The sequence below is a fragment of the Ambystoma mexicanum genome, chromosome 9 (assembly GCF_040938575.1).
Source record: "Ambystoma mexicanum isolate Mex_15411 chromosome 9, UKY_AmexF1_1, whole genome shotgun sequence".
Classification (NCBI taxonomy): Eukaryota; Metazoa; Chordata; class Amphibia; order Caudata; family Ambystomatidae; genus Ambystoma; species Ambystoma mexicanum.
The window spans coordinates 575,637,912-575,661,508 of record NC_090931.1 but is presented as its reverse complement, the minus strand read 5'-3'; the positions used below and the strand labels follow the sequence as shown (position 1 = coordinate 575,661,508).

General features: G+C 42.6%; 1 protein-coding gene across 1 annotated transcript in view; it reads right to left on the bottom strand.

The window, feature by feature from the left end:
* LOC138488296 (multidrug and toxin extrusion protein 1-like) overlaps positions 1-23,597 on the bottom strand; it is a 419,915-nt gene that overhangs the window by 230,280 nt on the left and 166,038 nt on the right. The window contains exons 3-4 of the mRNA XM_069615179.1: positions 19,627-19,695; positions 7,939-8,087 (exon numbers count right to left, since the gene is read on the bottom strand). Of these exons, the coding sequence (XP_069471280.1) occupies positions 7,939-8,087; positions 19,627-19,695 (218 nt within the window). The remainder of the gene's footprint in view (positions 1-7,938; positions 8,088-19,626; positions 19,696-23,597) is intronic.

Sequence of the window (23,597 nt, the reverse complement as noted above, 5' to 3'; positions counted from 1 at the left end):
TCTTCTTCCATCACCCTCCCCAAGGGAGACTGTTCTTTTCCTGCCGCCACCCCACCTGTTGCACACCCCAACCTCCTCTCTTCTTCTTGCTCTTCTATGTCGCACCAATATTCTTCCTCTCTATCCGATGCCATGTCCCTCCTTCCGCACCCATCTTGGTGACAGCCTGATCTATTCTATTATTCTCGTGGGTGTATTATTACTGTTGACCTCTCATGTGGTTGTGACATCTGTGTTTGTTCTGCTCTGGGGGTAACAAAGCTTCCTTGTTCACATATATCTCTTAATCGTGTTGATTCTTTCCGGGCCATCATTAATTGTGAGTCTAAATCTTGAGTGAACTTTTTGATATCTATTGCTGAGGTACTCACCTGTCCACTTGTTCTTGGACACTCATATGGGGGTGGTGCTGGGGCTTGGTTGGGGTGTGGAGGGGGATGTGGGTTTTGACATATACACCCGGTCACTATACCCTTCTGCTGGTACTGGCTTTGGCAGGAGGGGATATAGTCGTGCAACCTCTATCTTGCCCTCCTTCTCTTCCCCCTTTCTTCCACTACTATTTGCTGCCAGGGGAGATTTGCCCTGTTCTTTTGCCTTACATGGGGGCACTTCCTCGAAGAGCATCCACAAGTCTAATATTTCTCATCTGTTCTGGAGCTGTCTACCCTTGTATTTCACAAACAAACAGGTTGCTACCATGTCTAGAACATTCTTATCAAACAACCCTCCTTTGGGCCATAACTGGGGTAAACCTTCCCCTTTCAAATCTGGAATCCATTGATCATGGTACTTGGTGATCCTATCTGCATATCCTGGCAAACTTTGGCAAATATATGACAATGGTGTCTCTGCACCCATCCTGTCTTATCAATGCCTTCCCAACCTTGTGAGTTAGTATAACAATAATGCAATTCACAATACTTCAATACTTCACTTCTTTGTATGTCATCTCCATGATACTGTATTTTGTACTCTACAATCTGTCACACTTACTATGACACAGTGTGAAAAAACGATCATGCAGTACTGCTTTTTGTCATTGCTTTTCCATGTACATTATACACAACAGACATGACAAGACGATACACAACAATAACCGTTAAACATATCACATGTAACACTTAACATAAATCCTCCCTTCCTGTCCCCCATTACCAGTGCTTAATTTGTAAAAAAATAAGTGCCAGGGCCCAAAAAATCTTGGCCCAATAAAGCCGTCCCTGGGGCTGGCGGCCGCCGCCCACAGTGCGGGCACCACGGCCCGGGCCAGCTCAATGATAGACCTAGATCGACCCACCACCAGCCCATCACACTGCTGCTGCTCCATGTCACATATTTGGTGCTGCAGCAACTGCTGGTACAGGCTAGTAGTGGGATGGATGGGGAAAGCATCAGATGAGGCGCAGGATGCAGACCCCTGCACTACAGTGGCCTTCAGTCTGAGTACATGATAGATTCCATAATACCATGGACAGCCGTGTGATACGGGAAAGTGGAGATCATTCTCAGGTCTGTGAAGGCCAAAGGACTCAGTCACAAGCACAATCGTCCAGCTGTAAAGGGTGTTTCGGCAGCCAATTAGTGTTAAGCCGCAAAGTTCTGCGATATGCATGTAACACACACTTGCATAGTTGTACTTCAATAACCCATACCACCTTGCAGCATGGCCTAGATAAACACTTGTCGCATGCATTCGATCACTGTTAAAAGAAATGACGCATGTTCATGACACACCCTTATGCGCGGGTATGCTATGATTCATTGCTATACTTAGTTGTGTTATTTTATGAAATGTATTATGGAATGTTCATTAGCCTTGTGCTATACTATGTAAGTATGCTGTGCTATGGTACTCTCCGCTACGCTTCTTTTATTACACTGTGGCATGCTGTGCTGGGTCATGTTATGTTTCGCTATGCTATTGCTAGTTGACGTTATGGAATGTTTGCTGTGGTGTGAACAATACACTTGTGAGCAATCTACTGAATTATTTTCTTAACTTCAAAAAGCTGCACTAGCTTGTCAGATAGCACAGCAAGTTGAGTGCTCATTCTGACATCTGGGCACAGCTTGCTGATGCCGGTTCAAATCCTGTCAAGGCCAACTCAGTCCTTTATCCTTTTGAGGTCGAAGAACTGAGTACCACGCAGTGGGATAATAATATCAACTTAGATACCTGAGGGTTTGTAGCGCTATATAAAACTATATGTTATTAGATAATATTATTACAGGGCGCCCGCCGCCCTGACACTGAACTCGGTGTCCCAACCTGCTGCCATGGGGACACCAAGAATCTGGCCACATCACACGTATGTGCTTTTTCGGTTCTTTAGCCCGAGGGCGCGGTGTCAAATGTTAATAAACTGCAATGGGTGTTATGTACTTGTGTGCTGCAATACAAGCATGCCAAGCAACAATCACGTCAAGATGGCTTACCATTTTATTTATTTATTGTTTGCTTGTTAGGCGAACAATACATAAATCAATAAAATGGCCTGCCCTATGCTGGCTCGCCACTCGGGCACATCTGCAGGCCCTACGTCATGATTTCTCCAGCTGCCTGCTCATGCCCAGTGTCAGCCTTGTACGTATGTTTTACTCTGTGGGGAACATTATGAGTATGGTGGTAATGGTAAAAAAAAAAAAGTGATATTGTAAATACCACCTGTTTTTTTTAAATAAGACCTAAATTTTGAGTTGGGGTCAAAAGTGATATTTCCTGCCTGGGGTACATAGAAAAGTACTGCATGGGGCTAAGATAACACATATTACCCCATACAGTACTTTCTATGAACCCCTTGCCTGCAGGAAATACTCCATACAATCCCAACCCTTAATTAGGCAGTATTTAAAAAATAGACGGTACTGGAAATGACACCGAGTATTACCGGTAACACCAGACTCTGACTGATGAGGTCCTGTGTGATTATCAAGACTACATGGCCTGATCCTTCTAATTGACATGGTGCACGCCAGCATTGTATTACTTCTGTAGGGTTGCAAATGGTTGGGAGGAAAATCCGTCCTCTTCGGAGAAGCTCTATGCAGCATTTGCGGTAGTTGCTGTGCAGAGCCCAAGCCCCCACAGAGAATACATTGAAATTCACTCTCTTTTTGTATTGTGGCCACAACCCAATGATAATATAGCGCAGCTCCCAGTACTACTGCTAATGTTCTTACAGTGCAGCTCAAAAAACAAGGAATGATAACAAACAACATATTGCAGCTCACGCAACCAACCAATATTCACATAGTTGCCAATTCCATGTTCCATTCCAATCTGGTGCTTATCCAGTCTAGGTCTTTTCTTTGCATTCTGCGACTTGTAGTTCTGCTTATCTCTTCATAAAACTCAGACTACAAGTCCCCAAATTTAAAGAAAAAACACGAACTGCAATCACCCACAGAGACAGAGTGGAATGAATCATGTTGGCAAATGTGTATTCAGAGCATTGCGGCCTCCAGCAAGTACAAATGAGTTCCACCCCAGCACACACCAACCAATGTTCGTAGTACTGATCACCCGAACCAACCAACATCCAAACGCATTGTACGTCCAAAATGTGGTAATCGTTTTTTGAAACACATACAGCTGGACTCCCAATCCATGCCGCCTCAATTCCCGGGGACACAGATGGAAGGGAAACCGAGGACAACGTAATGAGCCCCCTACGTAGCGGTGAGGGACCCTTTGGTTACATATAACGGGACTACATGACGGGTGACGCTGTGCCATCCCAATCCCTGGTCCCATGCTACAATGACTAGCAAAGACTAAAGAATACATGGCACGCACATCGGAGCAAAGATCGGAGCGCCTCACACCAACACCCTAGGCAGCGCATTAAAAACCCATGCGAGCATTATATTCCGGATGATAAAGGGTCAGGAAACACCTGCGAAGGCGGAGCGCCCCCTAACAGCCTGATAAACAAACACGAGTTCAACGGTACCCTATCATAATATAGTCCGAAAACATCTGGGGTACTCACTTTGACGACAGAAAAACATTTCGGAACTGGAAGAACAACATAACAGCACTGAAAACAGCACTCCTGGAGGGCACAATACTGGCCTCATACCTACACCATCCTGAATTCCCAAGGGGGAAACTGCACGTTGGGGGACAAGAGCCACATAGTACTGGCAGCAAACACATGGTAAAAAAAAACACGGATGAAGAAATGTATAGTCACTTCAGGGTTCAACACTGAGGCTAATGAAAATCACTAGTAAACACCAAACGCCACTGAGTTCAAAGGAGTAGGAGTGCCAAATTACAACAAAACGGAGCCTTCGAGGACATCAACACAAATGGCCACTGATGAGAACCGTGACGCACATGACTAGAACGATGACAAAGATGCTGGTCCCTCTTTGACTCCTCTTGAACGGAACAATCTCAAACAGACAGTCCTCTGCTTACGTCATGTCCAACTAACCATCAGGACCAAAGCTAGCGATTCGTGGCACACTCGCTCTCCCTCTCGAAAGGGCTTCCAGACAGACATCTGCCTTTGTATGTGGTGGGGGGCTACCTCAGTGACTAGAAGCGTGAACACAAGACAGCCGGGCCCGGGCGGCGGTGGGTCTCTTGGTGTCCTCCTGGCTCAGTGACTCCTGAGTCCCGGCTCTGGGTCCTTAGTCCTGGCAAGGGCCCAGGCCCAGCCAGGCCCCAGGAGGAGTGTGGACACCACCAGGGGACCGCGCCGCCATTCAGGGACGGCCTGGCCGGACTTTGGAATCTTCACACTGATTAAGTTACACGGTCAGAGAGTGTCCACTTACCTGATTTTGAAGTCGGCTGCTGGCGGGGACTCTCTGTCTCGTGTCGGGGCCTGGCGGGGGAGCAGTGGCAGACTGGCAGGTGCTAGTGTGAGTGAAAAAGCAGGGCCCAGCCATCAGCATCTAGGCCGCATGCAACAAAGCACTGCAGCAGTCTCTCTCGAAGACCAACACCACGCCTAGACACCTTCAGTTCACAGTAACTCGTGAAACGAAGGTGGCGCTGCGCTGCCTCCTGTGGCAATAACAACACGCCATCATGTCAGTCAGAACAGCCAATGAAAACTGCACATTCTGGTTACTATACAAAATTTATCAAAATACTGCCTAGTAACAACAGAATGGTAGTTTTCATTGGCTGTTTGTAACAGTTTGTTGTTGCATTGCTATTGCTGGTCCCCAGGGCTGTCACAAGGGTTGGTGAGGCCCGGGGCAAAACATTTGGTGAGGCCCCCTTACAATTTTTTGCACTGGGCCAGCGGAGGCACTGCTGCAAACAGGAGATGCGGGAAATCTCCCCTTGAGTTTGTGTGGAGGACACAAATATGCTTTATTACTACAACTGCAAATCAACTACAGCAAAGTTAGATTTCTCTACTGAAGAGAGGTTTATGCCAGACTAACTTTTGTATCACATGCATAAATATATGTAGGATGGCATGTCAGCGTGTGGTGCGTGAGGAGAACCCTGCCGCTGTGTGCTCATTAAAACACACATCATACACAGTGACAGATGAGGTACAGTAGAGGCTGGTAGATGAGGTACAGTAGAGGCTGGTGAATTTCTGAACTGAAGAGGCTTAAATGTTTGCACCAATTATGCAGGATCTACAGCACAGTAAGGGAAAACAAACCAACCAAGGGGCGCTTGAGGGGGTTTCTCACTCCCACGAAAACGTTTGAAACATTGGGTTAAAATTATGCATTTTACAGCACTTGCTTTGCAATTTGGGTAGAAAGCCATACCGTTTGCAATTGGTTTTGTATGGTAGCACATGGAACAACCTAATAGTTGCAAGTCACCAACCTTTGCTCACAATATATGCCAGTATAAAAATATATTCATGCTGGTTGTTCCAATGTATGTGCATGCAGGCTGCACCAATATATGCCAGTATTACCATACAAGGACTCCCAGCCAGTTAAAATGCCATGCCGCAGAAAGCATGTCCAGGTTGGCTGTGCAACATAAGTGTTATTACTGGCTAGACTTGCCTACATTCAATGTGGTCCAGTTTAGCCCTGTAGCAAGACTTATGTTTGCTTTGGTCATGTCTTACCTTCTGGGCTCAGCTTTTAGATGGCCTACGCCTCCAGTGATTGGCATAGCGTTATGAAATTAAATAGCCACTGAATTGGGGTGGTACGACTAATGGCCAAAGGGAATACGAAACCGCTATTCAGCTTCCTAACAGGGCTCAGGGAATTGGGAGGGAAGTGGGAGCAGGACTGGATGAAGATATGTCAGGGCTGGTGGGGGCCCATTTCATCTTGATGTTGGGGGGGGCACCCCGTGCCTTACCGTTTGGGAAAATAGTCCAAGGCACCTATGGAGTGCTTAAATCAATAATGAAATCAAAAGAATGCAGAAAGGTGGTTAAAAGCTGCAGACTCTCAGTATGTTTCTGTGTCATAAGACTGCCAATATGGGGCAGCTGCTTGAGGGACCCTTTCAACTGTAAAAGCTGAAAAGCCCAGACACCATCCCTCAGTGGAGAGTCCAACAGCGCAATTATTTTATTGACCCCACTCACTAGCTGCTTTCAAAACTGTAATCTAGCCCCCAAAATGGTGAGGCTGGCTGCGCCCCTGCCTGGTTGACGTACAGAGCCATATCGGATGGAACAGGACACTGACGTTTAATGGTGCCTGGGCTTCGCTGTTAACAATGGTCTTTCAATTAATAAAACATTTCACTTTTAGCACCTGCATTCATATGCATACATTTTTAGGCAATTGAAATCATGATGTGGGGTTAGCACTTCCAGGCCAGGGGAGTGATTAGAAGGGAAGTGGGGACATAGGACATAAGACAGCTCATTCTCACACCAGTCCATAAGTGTGACATTTCAGAAATGAAGGAGAGGGTTAACTGCTTGTAACATTGAAGCATCACCAGAATAGTCTCATTCGAATGCACAATTTAGTTAGATGCCCCCACACAAGTAAGTTAGCCTCTGCCCCATAGCCTCTGAAGTTAGCACCTCTCCCAACATTTAAGTCTTAGCTCCTCCCCCTGAAATTGTATCCTAGGTCCAACCCTGATGCCATGCCCCGACTCCTAAATTTAGTGACCTGTTGGCTGATAAATGTAGGAGTTGGGGCTGGCACACACACTCACATACAACATTTTTACCTATGCATTCATCCACCAGTCACACAACTCCTAGCATGCACGCATACATAAAAGCAAACAGCATTGACACAAACAAACTCCAACATTCAGGGTCGGACTGGAACAATAAATCTACCTGGGAACCAAGAATAAGTGTCCCACATTTGCCAAGAGGTCCAGAGGCCCTCAAGAAGACATGCTAACAAAGTACTGAGGATAAAGTTTCCAGAAAGCTTCATGACAACAGGTCACCACTTTCCAGTCCTGGGCTTCCTTTTTTGCAAATCACATGAATCGGCTACTTATGTCTAATTGAATTTAAAAGACTACAGCTCCCAGAATACATTGTTATTTCATGAAAGCCCAGGACTGGGAAATGGTGTGCGTATACTTTGGAGTCATTCTATCCCACCAAACTGATGGATGGCCACAGTCTGAACCCTACAAGTGCACTTCAAAATTGAAAGTTAATCAACTGAATACCCAATTTGATAGGTTATTATCATCCACTTTATTGGCTAAATATTATTTCCATAACTTAGGTCCATGTTGCAACTGATTATCACAGGGCTCAGAAGTGAGAAGAATAAACAAACAAAAAGGCAAATCTGTCAAGCAATCCTGGGACGTGAAAATACATGGTTAAAAATGGAATCCAATTCTCTTTAACACTTCACATTACAGCAGCTGTCACAAGCACTCTCATAGTGACAAGAGGACTTTCATCTTGCAAGGATAAATGTGCAATGTGAGAGCTGTTTCTTGTTCTAGACATAACATTGTGCAGACATGGTTTCATCACAAACATCACTGACCTGGCCACGTCTGGGTCTTGCCGTACCAGTAACAGAATGTTCTCAGTGTTGATGAAGAGAGCCCAGCAGGGGAAGCAGAGGAGCAGCAGCAGTAGTATTCCGCGCTGCAGTATGACGCCGATCTGCTTCAGATTATTGCTTCCGTACGTCTACACCCCACACAAATAAAATCAGAACAGTGAGTCAGTGAGCAATGGAATCCCAAGTGAATATCAATAACTCCTACTGGGTTTGCAAGAGCATTCAGGTGCTCATTTTCAGTGAGGCTTATGATCCCCCAGACCCGTCCCCATCTGCGATCAAGTCCTGTCTGCTCTAGCAAATTTTGATCCCTTCCCGATCAGGGTGGAAAAAACTACACGAATCCAGGTGATTCCTTGATAGCCACGACTTAACGCCCAGACCAAGGAAAGGAAAGGTAACGATGGCCACCATGCATGTGTCTGGCAACCGTCACTGCAGTGAATCCGTATGTATTCCGCCTCCTTTTTGCTGGTTTCAAAGTGGTAGGGGGATTCAAGCCTCCGGTTCTGCATTAACATTAGATAAAGGCAGAGACGCTGTTGGTTTCGTATTTTGGAGCTTATTTCCCGCTCTGTACATCGCTCCTTCAAGGAAATCCTAATGAAAAATGGCGCAGAGCAGAGAAAACAGAGTGAGCATGTGTCTGCCTGTTTTTCAATCACTCCAATTTGCCATACTCACGAGGCCGTAAATAGGGAACTGTTAGCAATCATGAAAGCTTTCTTCGGACTTATGTAAGCACTATCATGAGCAGATATTCCTGAGACACAGAAAGTCCAAATCTAACATTATGAATGCCAGCTGGAAAGTACTTATATGGGGGCCATCATTACAATGAATCCCCACGATCAGATTTCCCAAGGAACTGAAAAGCAGCCTTCATATAACTATCCAGGATGCAGCTAAGAGTCTGATTAATGTATAAAAGGATATAAGTGGTGCAGTGGACAAAAATGAGGGAATGCGCCGGGACTCGATAAGCTCCCTATTAAGCTGTTCAATTATGAATCCCTGGTGTGGGTGCCTTTCCTGACTATATTTCTGAAAGCAATCAATTAACAAAATTGTTTACCTTTCACCTGGCATGGGACTGAAATTGTACCAATCTCTAAAAGGGGTGAAAGAAATATTCTAGAGAATTATCGCTGATATTGTTCATTGACATCCTTGGAACGGTAGATAGTAAAATGTGCCTCTACTGATTGAAGCAGGGACCCTCGATACCAAGGTATTAACCCACTTACAGGTGGGTTTTGAAAAAAGTATAGGGATTGTTGACCAGGATCTGTGTCATCATTTAAAGGGAATAGGCACTTTGCATAGTTCTCATCGATTTAAAGGTGGCCTTTGGTTGTGTGCCACACCCACTTCTTTAGAGTTGCCTTGGTGCTCTGAAAGTTCCTTCCTCAGTAACAAACTGTTGGTGGAGATACCAGCTATGGCGGCTGATCCCCCTATCATCAATGGTGAAAAACTGCAGATTCTCCGGTTAGATGATGATGCAGCTCCAACCCCTGGGCCCAAATGCGTCTCCAAAAGAAGCTTGACAATTATCACCAAATCGGCATGATGAAGGATTTGGCCACACATGTAAAATGTTGATGCATAACCTCTCTATTTCAATGGAGAAAACTGAATGGGTGAATAGTTTTGATCACCAAAGGGGCTTGTTTTAGCAGTAATGATTCTTGGAAGTAAGAAAGAGGTAAGAGTGAAGATGTTTTCAAAAGAAGTGCATGGGTCACTATTAATTTTCCCAAGCATTATAGAGGATTTTGATTTTATTTTGATTTTGAGGAATTTATAAAGAATTAACGGTATTCGGGCGCAGATGTTAACTATTGCTGAAGTGTTGGAATACAGAGTAAGGGCAAAAGTATAACTCTAGTTCTACAATTTTCCTCCTTATTTAAATAGGAAGGTTTTCAGTTTCTTCCTAAATATATCCAGTGTTTCGCACATTCGAATGGGAGTTCATTCCAAACTTTTGGGCCAAAGGCTCCAAAGCTTCTGTCTCCTCTTGATACACATTTAGTTCGAGGAGTACAGATCCGGAGTTTCTCCTTTGAACATAGGATGATATAATGTGATCTGGTCAGTCAAATATGCAGGTGCAAGCCCTTTCAAACATTTAAAAACTAGGCATGCCATCTTAAACTTAATTCTGTCCTCCACCATCAACCAGTGGATAGATCTCTGCATTGCTGATACATGATCTCGTTTTCTAAGGTTCCCAATTACTCTAACTGCTGCATTCTGTGCTTTTTGCAGTCTGTCCATCTGTTTTTACGGGATTCTGACTAGCAGGCTGTTACAGTAATCTAGGTGGGGGTTAGTCACTGCCCCCACCACAGCTGCCCTGTCTTCTATTGGGATATAAGGCAGTATACTCTGCGGAGATAGCAATGCAAAGTGTACTGCTTTTACCTTTGCTCCCACCTGACTCTCACTTCCCAAATTGTCCTGCCACCAACAGCCTAAGTTTTTAACTTTTTTAGCATACTGCAGTTGTTCTCCTAAAATCAATGGAGGAAAATGTTGGCTTTCTTGTGATATTATATTCTTTGGACCAAATAGTATGATTTCTGTTTTTGCTGTATTTAGCTGTAGGTGGTTATCAGTCATCCACTCCTTGAGTTCTTCCATACATTGATTAATTCTTTTGAAGGTGTCCTCACTATTCTGGAGTTCCATATAAAGTTGTGTGTCATCTGCATATGAAAACAACAAACCATATTTTTTAAATATTCAAAAGACTGGACGGAAGTACAGATTGAAAATGAGAGGGGATAAAGAGGAACCCTGGGGAACCCCGGATTCCAACTGAACCATCTGGGAAATAAATCCATCCAATATAACCCTCTGCGATCTATCTTGAAGAAATGATTCAAACCATCTCACCACTTCTTTGGATGCTTTTCCCACTTTCCCTATTCGTTGTGCCATTATCTTATGATTCACAGTGTCGAAGGCCACGGATAAGTCCAACATTAATAATACTGTTGAGTTTCCCCCATCCGCAGCCTTTAACAAATCGTCATGTACGGCCAGCAATGCTGACTCTGTACCATGATTTGGACCAAAACCCGACTGAAGTTTATCCAACAGTTCTTCCTTGTCTACAAATGCTTGGAATTGGGAACAAGACACTTTTTCCAATATTTTTGTTGGCCACATCAAATTTGCCACCGGTCGATAATTCTTCATTATTTCCGGGTCTAAATTGGATTTTTTTAAAAGTGGCTTTATTAATGCTTTTTTTTAAAGCTTTAGGAACTTGGGAGTCTTGTAAAGACTTATTCACGAAAGTCCTAATAAATGGTGGCAATTCATTTGCAAATTTTTTTGCCACGTATGCTGGTATCCTACATGACAAATCATTAGTGGATAGAGGAAATACCATCCCCCTAACAATTGAAGTTTATAAGGCCCAAAGTAAATCTGTAAGCCTTTCAGGTACAGAATATTTGCGTTAGTTAAACTGGAGCCTGTCAGCATTTGGGTAGAAGTAATATTTGAAACATATGTTGGATCTGCCAAAAGGCACACAAAATATACTATCACACATGCTATTAGTACACATGGGCATGGGGTAGAGCATGGGGTAGAGCATGAGGTGCAGTTGAAATACATATTATACTGGTTAAGACTCTGGAACTGCCAATCATTGGTCAAATGTAAGGAAGCATTGATGGACATGTCCAGACACCAGATGGGACTTCTTGGCTTGGCTTAAGAGCGTTAAGCATATTTTGAAAAACTGGACTTGGTTAGCCAGTGGGAAACCCCTTCTTCCATAAGGAAACAGTTTCTTTGGTGGAGGATACACCGGGAAATAACCATTTCTCTTGCTTGGTGGATGGTTATCTTACAACCAAACAGTGAAGTTTAGCCTTTTTAAATTAAACCACTATATGGCAAATATTGCATGGGCATTCTTCCATTGGCTGGTACACTTAACTGGCACTGCTACAGGTAGCCATACTCTGTGATTGGGAGAGAGCACCGTGTCCATTCCTTATTTTTCTGCACATTATATAAATCAATCAGGAATCAATGACTGAAGCCTGGCCTAAGGTCCAGTGGAATTAGGACACTGGGTGAGGTGACATCCTTTGTAAATCAAATATGCAAAGGCATGTGGTGAGGTTTATTAAAAGGGCCTGGTTCCAGAGGTCCAAAGAACTGGCCCTGGCATCTTATAACTGACCGAATCTTGGTTTAAAATATTTGTTAAATTTCTGTGAATCAGTGTGTTTCTCTGACCTAGATAATATTATGTTTATTATTTATTTATTATTATTCTTTTTTTTAATTTGGTTTAATTGAATCAATCAATTTTTACAAAAAGAAAGTATCGCGTTAAGTTTGAAGTTCTTTGTGTCCATTCAATTTTGATGATACTGAACCACGATAGTACTTGAACGTTATGGAATTACTCTCCATTCGAATCGGTTTGTTTTCTGGTTTCTATCTGGGTCAATCAAGGATCTTGCTCAAGTGATGGAATGATTAAGTTCATCATGGAAACTGCTGCTATCACCGTTTTTGTCTTTTCTCCACAGATGAGGGTCTTCCAGAAGGATTCTTCACTGATACATGGGAAGTTTGTTGCTAATGGTGACAAGTATTTTGTTCTTTCAGTGTTCCATTTCGGACAAGTTAGCAGGAGATGTTTGATTGATTCAGTTTCTTCAGTCTGTATGCAGAATCGACAGACTCCTGAGGTTGATGTTCCTCGAATACAGTTCACTTCATTTGTTTTGAGCAAATTCAGCCTCATTCGAAGGAAGGTGTCTCGAAAGGATCTGTCAGGAAATCTCTTTAGGTACCCTCTACGATGATTCAGTTTTATGTCAATCGAGGTTAGGTCTTTTGCCAGGGTACTTTTGGAGGCCTCTTCAGATGTTCGGATCCAATCCAGCTCGGGTAGTTTTCTTTTTACTCTCAGTGGATTAGCTACTGGTTCTTTCTCAGAGCTGCCAATTTCTGTCAGGGTTGCCTTTGTGTTTAGCACCCAGATATTCAGTACATCATTTTTGCTGATTTGAATTTCGTCGTAAAGGATCTTGAAAATTGGAGCACTGAATGGTGGAATTTTTTCCTGTAAAGACTCAAGGCTTTCCATTCCACGATTGAGGTAAGGGACGATAAGACACGCTCATTTCTGATCCTTGTAGTGCTTGCAGCGTTTGGAAGGTTTAGTATCTTTCTCCAGAATGAGAGTAGGCCATAGTTTGGTAGGTATGTGAATCGTGCCTTCTGCGCGATAGGTTAGTATGGGGATGACCTTATTTCTATAGAAGTTAACTATGGCTACCATAGAGAACCAACCAAACTTGTTATCCATCAAGCGTCCTTGAGCAGCTAGGATCTTGACTTTAGATATCAGTAGCTCTTGAGCTTGGGCTTATACTGAACTGTTGTTATAGTGGACACCCAGGTATTTGATGGAATCCACTTCTTCGATTTCTTTCCCGTTCACGAACCAATTCGGACGGTTCAGCTTCTTTTGGTTCTCTGTAGACAGATGATCTTAGTTTTGTCTTCATTCAATGCTAGAGCTTTTTGCTGAAGGTACCGTTGTAAGCTGTCCAGTTGCCTTTAGAGGCCAATAGGAGTCTGATCGATCATGATCAGGTCATTGGCGTAAAATAGTCTGTTGATCTTAGAATTCCCGATTGTTGGTGGGAATATTCGCAGTAGAGGTTCGTGGTCATTGATGTCCACAATGAAGAAGTTGTAAATGGCAGGGGGCAAAGGAGAGCGCTGTTTGACTCCCCTCGAGCTGGGGATTGGTTGACTCCGTAGACCCTCTCTGTTTAGGCGGACAGTTACTGAGGTGTTTGAGTATAATTGGATCAGTGGTTGTAATATTCCATCCGGGCAGTCTTGATCGCTCTACTTTATCCACAGACGGTTACGATCGACTCTGTCAAATGCCTGAACAAGGTCAACAAAGGCAATGTAGATCCTCATCCCTGACTGATGGCTTTGGGCCTTAAGAATGTTCACCAATGCAATGTTTGCCGATGTACCAATGTTCTTGATGAACCCTGTTTGAAACGGGTCGTACCAAACATGTATAGTTGTCCAATTGTTGAATTTTGCAAAGAGAAAAGTTCCAAAGATTTTCCCTACAACATCTAATAACACAATGGGTCGGTAATTTTTTGGGTCATGTCTTTGGCCCCGTTTGTAAATTGGCACAATAGTTGCTGTCTGCCAGGATCGTGGGAGTTGTCGGGTTTTGCAGATCGTATTATTATTTATTTTAAGCCCACAACATGAAAATGGTCCTAGAACGTAGTAATGGCAATGATATGTAATGTGCATGCTCCTTTCCTTTGAAAGCACTTCCAAGTAGAAAGAGTACACTGAGATGCAAGGGTATTAGATACAATTCTGGCTTTTAGTTTATAACCCATGGTTAGAATGTGTAATCTGTTTCTATATTGAAAGATGCAACAGCACTCCTCCCTTACCTTAGCCATTTATGCTATTGTAGTGCCTTTTCATAGATGAAATAGGGGGTTGCAAATGTATATTACTACAGATGGTAATGATTTTGAAATAGTTTTGATTAATAGTTTTTTTCTGCATTCTTCTGAACACAGTTACAAGTGCCTTCATTTTAATTTAATTTTTGTATTTCATTGATGTTAATTATTGAATATTATAGAATGGATTTTTGTATGTGGTTTTATGGGCTTGGAAACAAAACACATAGAAGGATTGTAGTCCCATGGGACCTGCCTGCTTTTTCCAGCTGTAAAAAGCATCTGGAATCCATGGTGATTCAAGACTTTCTGACTGAATCTAAAGGAAAAAACACACACTTTATTCTTGGGAATCCCTCATTTATGTTTCCTAACCATTTTTTTTTTCAATCAAAGATACTTTTCAGAATTACAGTTTCATTTATTTGTAACTGACGTTGACCTTATTATTATTAATGAGGTGACAATCGAGGAGTTAACAGAGAAAAAGGACCCATTCCAGAAGAAAAAGGCTTCTTACTGACTCATGTTTGTGGAGTCGTTAAACAGAGGATAAGAAAAAACAGGAGAACACAGGTTGTTTGCCTGTTTTCTCTGATCCATGCTATTTTTGTCAGGATTTCCCTGATGAAGCGGGTCACGCAGTAAGAAATACCCGCTACCAGCTTCCCCGCTCTTTGAGGGGAAAATAACAGTGTCTCTGGTCATATCTAATTATAGTGCACTCTCTGCAAATGCAATGGTCTGTCAAAATATCAATGCATTCCTAAAATTAGAGTTCATGTATCCCTTGCACAAACACATAATAATCCATGCATTCCTAAGATTAGAGTTCATGTATCCCTTGTATAAATGCATAACAATCAATGTATTCCTAAAATTAGAGTACATGTATTATCCCTTGTAAAAGTACATTACAATCAAAGCATTACTAAGATTAAAGGCCATGCATCTCTTGTACAAAACACAAAACAATCAACACATTCCCTAGATTAGAGTTCATAGATCCCTTGTAGAAGTGCATAACAAGCAACACATTCCTAAGATTAGAGTTCATGTATCCCTTGTATGAACACATAACAATCAACACATTCCTAAAATTAAAGTTCATGTATCTCTTGTACAAAACGCAAAACAATCATTGCATTCCTAATATTAGAATTCATATATCCCTTATATAAGCGCATAACAATCAACGCATTCCTGAGATTAGAATGTGTGTATGCCTTGTATAAACGCAAAACAATCACCATATTCCTAAGATTAGAGTACATGTATCGCTTGTATAAGCGCATAACACTCAATGCATTCCTAAGATTAGAGTTCATGTATCCCTTGTATATCCATAACAATGAACACATTCCTAAGATTAGAGTTCATGTTTCCCTTGAATAAGCGCATAACAACCAACGCATTCCTAAAATTAAAGTTCATGTATCCCTTGTATAAACACGTAACAATGCATTCCTAAGATTAGAGTTCATGTATCCCTTGTATATCAGCATAACAACTTTTTGATTGTCATTCCTCATCCAAAGAATCCAGCAAAGAGGTCAGAATCAATGTAATTGATGATTCAGGATTTATGCGGTTTCTGCCATTGCATTGCTAAAGATCTGTTCATCCCTCCATAATTTGTATTGGAATGCTTCTGACACTAGGTTATCTTAGGACCAGGGCTGGCCTCCTAATACTTTGATATTTGCCTAGGACGGCATAGGTAAGAGGCAGCAAAATTCCCAAACCAAAGAAAAACAAATAAAAGCACATCCAGATTGTGAAATGTTGGTTCTATCACTTTTCTTCTCAGCAAATGTCAAAAATAACTAACCAGTTGGACCCGGGAGCAGTGGTTATTGGTCATTGACAGGGTAGAGTAGGGATAAGAGAAACCGAAAAAGACAGAGAGTGGAACAAAATAAGTAAAGGAAAAATGGGAGAAGGGGAAAAGGGAAAGAACGCAGGACAGAAAAGGAGAGATGGCTAAGGACAAATAGACGGGGAAGGGCGAAGGAGGAAATGAAGGGAGGACGTAAGGAATGAGGTAACGGCACGGGAAAGGCAGTAAGGAAAGAAATGAAAGGGAAATGGAGTAGTGATGGGGAAAGAAAGTTGGTAATAGGTGGCTAGACATATATATAGGCAGATTGTTTAGATAGATAGATAGATAGATAGATAGATAGATAGATAGATAGATAGATAGATAGATAGATAGATAGATAGATAGATTGATAGATAAAGAAAGGGGTAGATGAGTTGGGAAGAAAGGAAGGACAGAACAGGGGGATATGTTCAGTATGAATGGATGGTGAAAGGGGGATGTAAAGAAAAAAGTCAACAAAGAACTATATAAGAAGAAAAAAAAACGAAAGAAAGCAACTTGTCATCCAAGTCGTTGTGGTGTGTGTATTGGAGGCTTGTGTGAGGCCTACAAGGAAGAGTGTCCTATGCCCTGCTAATCTCTCCTTAAAATGAACCAAGAAGCAGATACCCACAGATTGAAGAAACAGTGGAGTGATAATTTGCGCATTGGGACTGGGTTCTAAGAAACTATTTCACTGTGACCAAATCCAACCTCCAACAAACCTTATAATTAACAAAATATTCTGAATTCCTGAAGCATGGGCATGCAGAGAAATGGGGAGTGTATTTGTTAACAACTCTTCTCATAAAAAACAAAATACTCTAGATTACTGTTGGAAGTTAACCCCAGCATCCCCTAACCCTTGCCCACCCTTTTGCACAATAACCTGCAAATAATAGGGAGCTGGAAGATTTGAGAACGCACATATCTGCTCTGTTGCGGAGAGTGTGAAGTGCCCAGGAATGGGGAGCAGGAATGGGGAGACCAGGGAGTAGGCTACGGGTCTCTTTTGTTAAGTGATGTGGATGTTTCACTGGTGTGATGGGTATCCGTGTATGCAGCACACAGGCTTACTCAGTTCAGTTTGAACAAAGGGCACTCAGGGAACCTGTTAAATGAATCTGCTAGGGTGATCTAAATATTGTATATTGCTAGGTGGGCAGGACAAGGTGGGAACCTTTCACCTTACTCAAGTGAGTGCCCTAGGTTTATAAAATGCAGCAGAGGGTAATCAGCAAAATCTATGCCTTCACCAGGTTAAGAATTGGTCGTTCCTCCACAACCTATCTCTTGGGTGTTAGAACAAAAAAGTACCTCAACTTGTTTTCGTTATAGTATCTTATTAACTTGCATAACTTCTGATGCAGGATCAATCCCTTACTATTGCTGTTTACTTTATTGCGGCAACAAAGACCCACAGTTTGGACTGCACTAGCTGATAACTCCCAACTAGCACGAGGTACAGGTGCAAACCTGTTTACCAAAAAACAAATATGGCCGCCATGAACGAAGCAAAGGGAGCTCAAGAAACAGCACCTTTTCTATGTTCATTGTTAGCAAAAAAGTACAACAGGAGATGTGGCTGGAGAGTGAGGGATCTGACAGACGTCAGAGCAACCAGATCACCTGTCGATGTTGCGAGTTGTTTTGTTGTGAGGAAACCAACGACACAGGCCAAGCTCATGGATGGCACTTCTATGTTGCGTGCCATCTGATCTGTGCAAACTGATGCAACAGTCAACGGATGCTGTCTTCTGTCATGAAGTGTATGCCAGATCAAAGCATACTGCTCATTCATCAAATTTAAGGGTATCATATGTTTTAGACCACATTACAAATGCATTAAGCAGGACTCTCAGAGAGCAATCTCTAATTGGTGCAGAAAGATGCCTATGGGGTATCAGGCATATGTTCTGGTCTTTTAAGAGGGCCTATGAGTTTTGGCAATACATCTCTGAGAGAAGTGACCTGATTGTAGGCCAGAGAGAACTCATCGCAATGGGCTTCAGTAATGATTTTTAAAATCTATTAAAATGTGACAGGGGCCTAGATTTGAATCCTATTACAGTAGCCAAAAAAGAATATTTTAGTAACAAAAAATGTGTAAGTCAAGACGGTCAGTGTGTGGAAGGATATTTTAAATCTCCAATGGAAATAGGTGATGTCCAGCACATTTGGTTAAATTATCTCTTTTCTATTGTTCTATGTAGGGTTTGTGATAATGGTATTATGAATTAATTTCTATGCAATGTCCAAGAATTCTTGACATTCTAATGGTGAGTGACAAACAGATCATGTAACTATTAATAAGGGAAAAACACCAACAATACTCTTGTCGTGGAAAGGATTATCCGTAACAGAAGAAATATGAGCATCCTTTGAGAAAAGTATGTACCCCAAAAAGATCTGCCTTACGCAAGTAAGCATGCTCCTGGCGGGAATTTATGGTGCTATCTGATTAGTAGTAATCGTGCCTCGGTGACTGCGTCTTGTGAGCCCCTTGTTAAGTCCTTCTTTATTTCGAGGCCACCTTTCTTAGGTTTTTGAGACAGTGTGGGATTCACGTTTTCATTGCGGCTTGATTCAGTGTTTCCCCTGATTGTCCCTATCCTTGGCACCATCTCCTCTTGCGCTGGCGAGTGGCCCCTTCTTGTCCCTCCATATAACAGTAATCCCGATCCTGCTTGAAGATACGAATTACTGGACATGTTTCTGTTTTCAGTGAATTAGATTTATATTATTTGATAAGAGCACCCAAATCAATATGGAAATGTACAAATCTGAAAAGTATACAATGTTACATAGCTGTCAATGTATAAATACAGGAGTTATAAAAAAAACAGAATGACATCATAAATGTAAGTAACAAAAAAAAACATAAAATGGAAAATTACTACGAACTATGAAAATAGCCAATCCAGGAACAATTTGTTCCCATATCTTTTGATAAATTGAATATTTTTTCTATGGTACCTGTTCTGCTTTGTACATTTTGCAGAGTAAATAAATAGGTGAAAACGATTTAAAGTATTAACTAATTGATTGAAAAATGGGTGGGGCCAATGAGAGAAATAATGTCTTCTGTCCCAGAGACATATCACCAACAGACCATGGCATGGATATAATAATTCAAAGGTGCAGCTCAAATAAGGAAGAACTTATCAAATTCGGGCCATCATGTGGCCAATCCCATTACAGATAACTCATGTCATCAGAGTTTAGCGTTGAGGAAGAGAACACAGTGAGTAGCAAATCATTATACGCAAGAAAGTAGGATGCATGTGGATGATTCCACCTTACCTGAGATATCAGCGTGTCGCAAGCAGCAGAAAACCCTGCTCCCACGGATGTGCCCGTCACAGCTACAACCTACCAAAACATTTGATCGGTGAAATAAAGGCGAGGCCAGCACTGCAATCAACTAATGGTGGGTGTCTGCTCAGTCCATGCACCACACTAGCCCAGGTGACTGCAACCTGTGGCTATCAGATGTTTTGAACTACATGGTCCATTAACCCTAGCCAGCAAAGTTAATGATAAGGAACCATGGGAGTCAAAGTCCAAAACATCTGGAGAGACGCTGGTTGTGGAATCTTGCACTAGTGTTAGTTACACTGACCAAACATCATTCGACTTCAAAAGCAGCTGTCATTCAAACTGGGTGACACAACATGTCACAGCCATTGATGGGACTGTATGTTTCACCTGTAACTGCTTCTGGAATGACAATTCAGCACCCCATCCCCTTGGGGAGTCATTAGAAAGGTCATGGGACAATGGAAGTGAAGGGAACCGGGGAGATAAGGGGCAAGGGGTGCGTGGGATGGGGTATTAGACAGGGACGAGGGGGAATGAAGAAATAGGTGTGAGGGAGGAGGGACTGGACAGATGAAAAGGTGGATGTGGGGGTGGTTGATTAGTGTGAAATTGAGACATTGGATGGGACAGAGTGTGGGTGAGTGGAGTGAGTAAAAGGGAGGTTGACTGAAGGGACAGGACAGGCGAGTACACAGAAGAGGGGTCGGAAGGGGAAGTAGGCTTGCATTGATAATGGGGATTTGTACAGGAAGTGAGGAAGAGGCGTGAGGAAACAAGCAAGTGGGTTAAGAACGTGCACGAGTGCATTTAGGTGAGGTGAGTGAGTAAAGGGTGGTGTGACATGATGGACAAAGAGAGTAGGGAAGGCTGATGAGGGAGGAGGGTGCTTGAAACCTACGTTTGGGACAGGAGAGAATGCAAACTCGTGGAGTTCAGTGGGTGAATTTGACAAGGAAGAGTGAACTGAGGGAAGTGAGAGAAGGAGAGAAGGAAGTGTGTGATGGGGCGAGAGGAGGCCGATGAGGAAGAAGAGTCAGGAAAGAGGTGTGCGGAATTTGGGGGATTGACTGGGAGAAGTGAAAGTGGGAGAGGCGAAGTGGATACGAAGGAAGATAAGGGAAAGAGGGGGTTGGCAGAAGAGGGGCAGGCGAAGAAAGAGAAATGGGCGAGGGAGAGGCAGATGAAAACATTTGGGTCCGTGTAACATCTTTTCATATGGTGGTATTTCTCTCCTCCTTGGTGCATAAATGAGAGAAACATTATAGCATTCCACTAGAATATGCAAGATGGAAAGACGCTTACAATAATGACAAAGCTGAAAAGCCCTCATTTTAAACTGTGCACAAATTAACTAAAGAAAAAGAGGCACGCCACGAATATGAAAAGAGGTTGCACTGACCAAGAAGTGTTTATAAATCCTATGCAAATCTCCAAGTGATATGAGTATAGAAGGACCTAGGCTAAGAAACAATGAATGCCACACTACAAAACTAACAAAGAAAGCCTTGAAAAAGCGCCTAACAGGGCTCGTAACACGTAGCAGCTGTGATCAAAATGTGTATACTCTGTTCGATTGTCATAAGAATACGTGCACCTAATAACATTTAAGTTATCCCGGGAGGATAGCACAGCGGCAGCGTGCGAGTCTTGGAAGCAAGACGACACAAAGCAACAACAGGTTCGATCCCCGGGTCCGCGCTTAGAAACCTCCGAGTGTTTAAGCGCGTTATAAATACGTAACTAAGACAAAGAAAAAACACAATTACACAACTAAGAAAAACTAACAATTCTGTAACAGCGCCTCGATGCCTGCGGGCTGTGTGAGCGCTTTATAAATGTAAATAAAATAAAAAATAAAAAAAAAATAATATTGGTCTGAATTTACAGTTGAAGTAGTATTTACTTTTATGTTCATATTTTTGGAAAAGTTAATTAGATAAACTATAAAATAAAAACACACCCATAACACCCAGGTACACCAATTTTTGTATTATCTGGCAAAGCACCTCTAACTTTAGTGGGTTTTACTTTTCTCTGGATTATTGGCTGCACATATACAATATAGAATGCAGCATCACAGGGGTAAAGACACCTATTGCTCGTTATCTTACTGTGATCAGTAGTATATGTTTACAATGTGTCAAAGAATTGTACAAATATGTTCAAATAGCTAAGTCTCCTATGTGCATTTTCTGATATCCACTTTTTAGAGCTCTGCCATTCCCACTGCATTCAATGTAAAGACACATACTATTATTCAAGGGAAAGAGAAACATACTTTCCATGCGCATTTCTCATTTTAAAATCCTACGTTAATTATTTAAAATAATAATAGTACTATATTGAACTCAATTCTGTAAGGATTTAAAGGGTGTTATGGGTAGCAGGGAAGGTATGTTGCGTCAGGGGGCAATAAAGGGTCACTGCCCTCTCTCTTTAAACCTGTCTAGCTTTTAGTGTAGGGTAGTTTGGGAGTGGGCTAGTAGCCTGTGCTCAATATTTTCTTTTAACAAAATAATAATGAATACATACAGAAATGATTGTACACTGGGCCATTATCAATTGAATGTAAAGCATACTAAACTGATAAAAGACTGTTGAAACTATTCACAAGAAAGATGATGACTAAATAAATCACATGGAACTCAGCTGAAGCCCAACTAAAGTGTATTAAAACTACATAGCCCTTCCACTTTAGCTTTGGGAACCAGGACTCAAAGTCTGGGCATTTCTGGTTTCTCTGTGTGGGGTAGAGTTCCCCAAAGGCAATAAATACTGTGTACTTCGCTATGGTGAAAATCCCTTTTATGTTACCTTCACCCTCACATCTTAGGGCGTCTGCAATTGGATGGAATCCTCTGTCAATCACAAAGGGCCTCATTACGACTCAGGCGGTAAGGGGTTTACGCCGGCGTAAACAGCGCCGACCCTTACCGCCTGAGTACGAGGTCCCTTAGCGCCATGGAGGTTTTAACACCTGCTTTTAGCAGGTGTTAAAATCCATGGCGCTAAGGGACCATGGAGTTAATTACGCCACCGTAATTTACGGTGGCGTAATTAACGCCTTCCCCACTCCCATTATGCCCTATGGGGCAAAAATGGGAATGGGGAAGGGTAAATGGGGATTGGGGACTTACCGCCCCGCCGACCTCGGAATGGGGCGGTAAGTCCGCCAACCACCATGGCGTAAACATAGTTTACGCCATGGTGGTAAAGTCACGGCCCAGGCGGTAACTTACCGCCTGGGTCGTAATGAGGCCCAAATTGTTTTCTGGCTCTTGGGCTTCTCTGGACTAAGTTCAAAGTCAAGGGCCTCCCTGCGGTCAAATGTGATGCTTTGTTGCACGGTTGTGCACTAGGATCCCTCATCACTCTGCCTTTAAGGAAACAAAGTAGCCATGTGAGGGTTAATCAACCAAGTAGATGTATATGTGGGCTTACTCACTCTCTTATGTGTTAGGCAGCAACAAAGTGCATGAGTGGGGCCCATCTTAGACTAAATGCAAGCACCTTCAAGCAGCCTTCGGCCCAGTGAAGCACACAAGCACAGAGGACAAGAAACACTCTGAAGGCAAGACTAATACAGGGCCACCGAATGTGTGTGATGGGACTCGGCAGTACAGAATGCATCACCCTACAACATTATCCCCCCTTGATCTATGGCCAAGAACAAAACTGAGATTCCTGAGATGGATGACCACAAGTTGGAAGCACACATGCTCCACCCACCAGGGATTACCGTGCTACACAAGGGCAGCTCAGAGTTATAGCAGCACCAACTATGGACATCTGAAACTTCAAATCACTCCTTATCAAGCATTAACCAAAGTCATCACACTAACCTGTCCTTTCTGCTCACACGCAGACCTCTTTCTTACGAGTCCACCTTTCCAGAAAGCCCCTCAGACTCAGTTGTCAACCTAGTGGTGGAACTCAAACACCTACAATTTCAC